General features: G+C 47.8%; 1 protein-coding gene across 1 annotated transcript; it reads left to right on the top strand.

Annotated features, from left to right (window-relative positions):
* The first annotated feature begins 751 nt into the window (after positions 1–751).
* SARC_13618 (hypothetical protein) lies at positions 752–3,193 on the top strand. The gene has a single exon (XM_014292250.1). It carries the CDS (start codon positions 789–791, stop codon positions 2,775–2,777), a length of 1,989 nt encoding a protein of 662 aa, XP_014147725.1. The 5' UTR covers positions 752–788; the 3' UTR covers positions 2,778–3,193.
* The last annotated feature ends 38 nt before the right edge of the window (positions 3,194–3,231 follow it).

Raw genomic sequence — 3,231 nt, 5'->3', positions numbered from 1 at the left:
ATTACGCTGAAACAGGCGAGCGGTATATTCACATGAGGAACCAACAGACAACTTTAAGACTAACTTTAGTGATGGTTTGTTCGACCAGCCTAGGTCGACTATTGATGTGATTAAGACAACAAGAAACAACTAAAAGCATGGCCACAACTCAACTATATTATTCTGCAAGAATATACCAAATTTTAATGCACATATCACAATAAGTAACGGCTACAGTTTTTAATTGCAAATATAATCCTGATTACAATGTGTCATAGGTTTTACTCACCACAAGCTGACCGCTCTTGGACAGCAGGCGAGATGAACTATCGAGAAGGAGTTTGTAAAAACTGATAACTAGTAAAATATGCAGGACGCAGAAGAAAGAGCAAGAGAAGTTCCCGCCAGAACGAGATTGTGCCATAAAAGGTTACATCTAACTCATGCTTTTGTACGTACATACATACAATATTTACATACCGAATACAATTATACAATCAACACTGTATAAGGAGGGTAGATATGGTAGCCGACTTACGATCATTGTTCTGAACCTTCACCACATAAGCACGTATTCGTGTGTTGGTGTTGTAAAACATACTACGGAGGTTGTACGCTACATAAAGTGCGGCATGTACCAAACAACTGTCTGTAAATAAACGTCATAGACTCGTAGACTCGATTTGCATTTATATTTCTAACATTTGTTACAATAACACAGGCCTTCTACAAGTATCGCCAACTTTGAATGATAGAACCTCTCAGCGTTCAAGAAAAATCGTCATATCGTTAAGGTAAAGTACATCTCAATGCATCCGGGACGTCGGGTGCCTGCTTCACGCATAGACTGGGCTATGCAAAACCGCAGTAATAGTAATCAAGATATTAGAGATAATATCGATCACAGACGCAGGTCTCAGAACCCACGTAGTGAATTAGATGCAGACATGCGTGATACACCGGACGCCTCGGATTATCACTCGGAAAAGAGAAGCCCTAATACGGATACTGATAGAAGGGGAAAAGAAGTAGGCGTGAAAAAACAAAATGAACGACATTTAAAAATGCGACATTCTAGTCCATCAAAAGGTTTAAACAGCACTACCAACCACCTGTCTGATTCAAAGTATGAGGAGAGTGAGAAGCGGGCTATAGCGAGACGGGGAGACAAGAAATTGACAGTTGGGCGATCGAATAGAGCTAGGGCAGGTACGGCTGCACCCAGCGTCAGTACTCTGAGGTATTGCCATGACAACGCGATAAGTGAAAGAGGCGCATGGGGAAGTCAGACTCAGTTACAGCGTGCCAGTACTGCGCCAGGATTAGTTTCGGACCACCCCCAGAACAGACAAAGCCCCGAGTCTATTGGAGGTACCAAAAAGGCTGAAAACAGTGATTCTGGCAGGTGTACCGTAGAGGAGAAGTACAGCACTAGCGGCAAGCCCTCGCCAAAGAACAGTATAAGTGGGAAGCTGGTGCGTAAAGGCTCCAAAGCACAGGAGGTGTTGTCGAGTTGGGTGAAAGGCGCAACTGGAAGAAGTAACAAGCCGAAAGGCAGGAGCACACAGGGGCAAGCACGGTCAAGCTCCTTACAGGACCTGAGAGTACCCAGGTCTGAGGAAAACCAGGGCGGGACACACTTGTACGTCCCGCATGATGACAGGAATCAGAACAAGCAGCAGGGTAGGTATGTTGTATCTGGTGACGGGAGTGGTGGGGATGGTCAAAGCTCGGCCGCCGGCACGGGCCAAGCAGGGGACACTAATACTGATATTAATGGTAACGGTATTAATTCACGTGACGGGGTTGGGCCAGAGAGCTTGGGCAGTAGGCGTAGGAGCCCCCGAATTCCACACGGGATACGCGCAAAGATCAAAAGGTCTCTATCAAGTAATGCAATGTCGAATCTTGCGGTGTTCTCGGAGGCGTCGCTGGACTCAGACACGGACCTGAACGCAGGCGCAACCACGTTCCGATCTATCTACAAGAAGAAGGAGGTGGAATACATGGACACGCCCCACGCCCCTCATACCGAGAATACTGCTGGTATAAACAACATCAAGACGAACCCGTTGAAGAAGGAAGTAGCAGCGTACAAGACGCATGCCACCGCACGATTCGGGGCGGATATAGTAGCGGTGAATAGGCACTACATGGTGCTGCATGTGGAGGAGTTTGAGGACAGTCTGGGCACACAGTCGGGTGCGTTTCGCATGGGCTTGTCCTGGGGAGATAAGGTAGTCTCCCTCAACGGCCACCCCATCCGAGGCATACACAACGTGCAACAGACCCTGGAGAGCACGAGACACATCACACTGGAAACCTATGGACAGCCCTGGATTATGCTGTACAAGGGGTTGGTGTGCCCAGAGCGGGGTGTGGTGGGTCTGAGTTTCAAGGGCAGGAGGGTGACCCAGGTGGATAAGACGCGTGGCGCGTACTGGACCGGGGTGTGTGTAGGCTATGCATTGCTGTCTGTGAACGACAGGTGTGTGCTGGGCCTGCCCGACGACGTGATAGACGGGATTATGACTAGGATGTGTGCGCGATACACCAAGCTCGACCTCATGTTCATGAAGGATCATGTATGGGAGAAGATGAATAGGCGAGTCAGCCGACACCTTCACGCGAAGCGCCTAGACACCTCCGTGGCGGCGTATGTCGGGGCGTCGCTGAGGTTGGACAGGCGCCTCAAGGATACAGAGAACATCGAAGTGGTGGAGATAGAGGAGTTGAAACCGGGTACCAGGAAACGAGGCGTACTGGCGGCGGTGGGCAGTAAGAAGAAGCTGAGTTGAGATCCGGACCACATGGGCGATGTCATGCACTGGTGCGTTGGATCACATGGCTGGTGTGGTGAGAAGGTCATGCTTGTATGCTTGTACATCATATACAGCTGTCAGGCATATAGTACAATCTATAGTCCTGTACTCGGTGACTTAGTGTGCCTGTGTTGGTTCGAGCCGTATTGAAGTATGTATGCGTATTGTAGCCGGGGGATGGGTTGGTCCCATTTATCATAAGGGGGGTTTCTCCGTACGAACTGTTAAATACGAGCATCTACTTCAGGAGACGATAGAATGTCAATGTCAGGAAAGAATACATCACAGCTATTTAGATGCTGCAAATAGTATATCAGGACTTGTAAAGTTGTTTGGTTACGATTTGGTTTTAACAGAGAGCATCTACACTATGTGGTAAAAAAAAAAATTTCCTATCCTAACTTTGTACAAAGTATGATTCTTTAAGTAT

This window comes from Sphaeroforma arctica (assembly GCF_001186125.1).
Source record: "Sphaeroforma arctica JP610 unplaced genomic scaffold supercont1.3507, whole genome shotgun sequence".
Classification (NCBI taxonomy): domain Eukaryota; class Ichthyosporea; order Ichthyophonida; genus Sphaeroforma; species Sphaeroforma arctica.
Note: the sequence above shows the minus strand (reverse complement) of the source record. Positions and strands in the feature narration are given on the sequence as shown.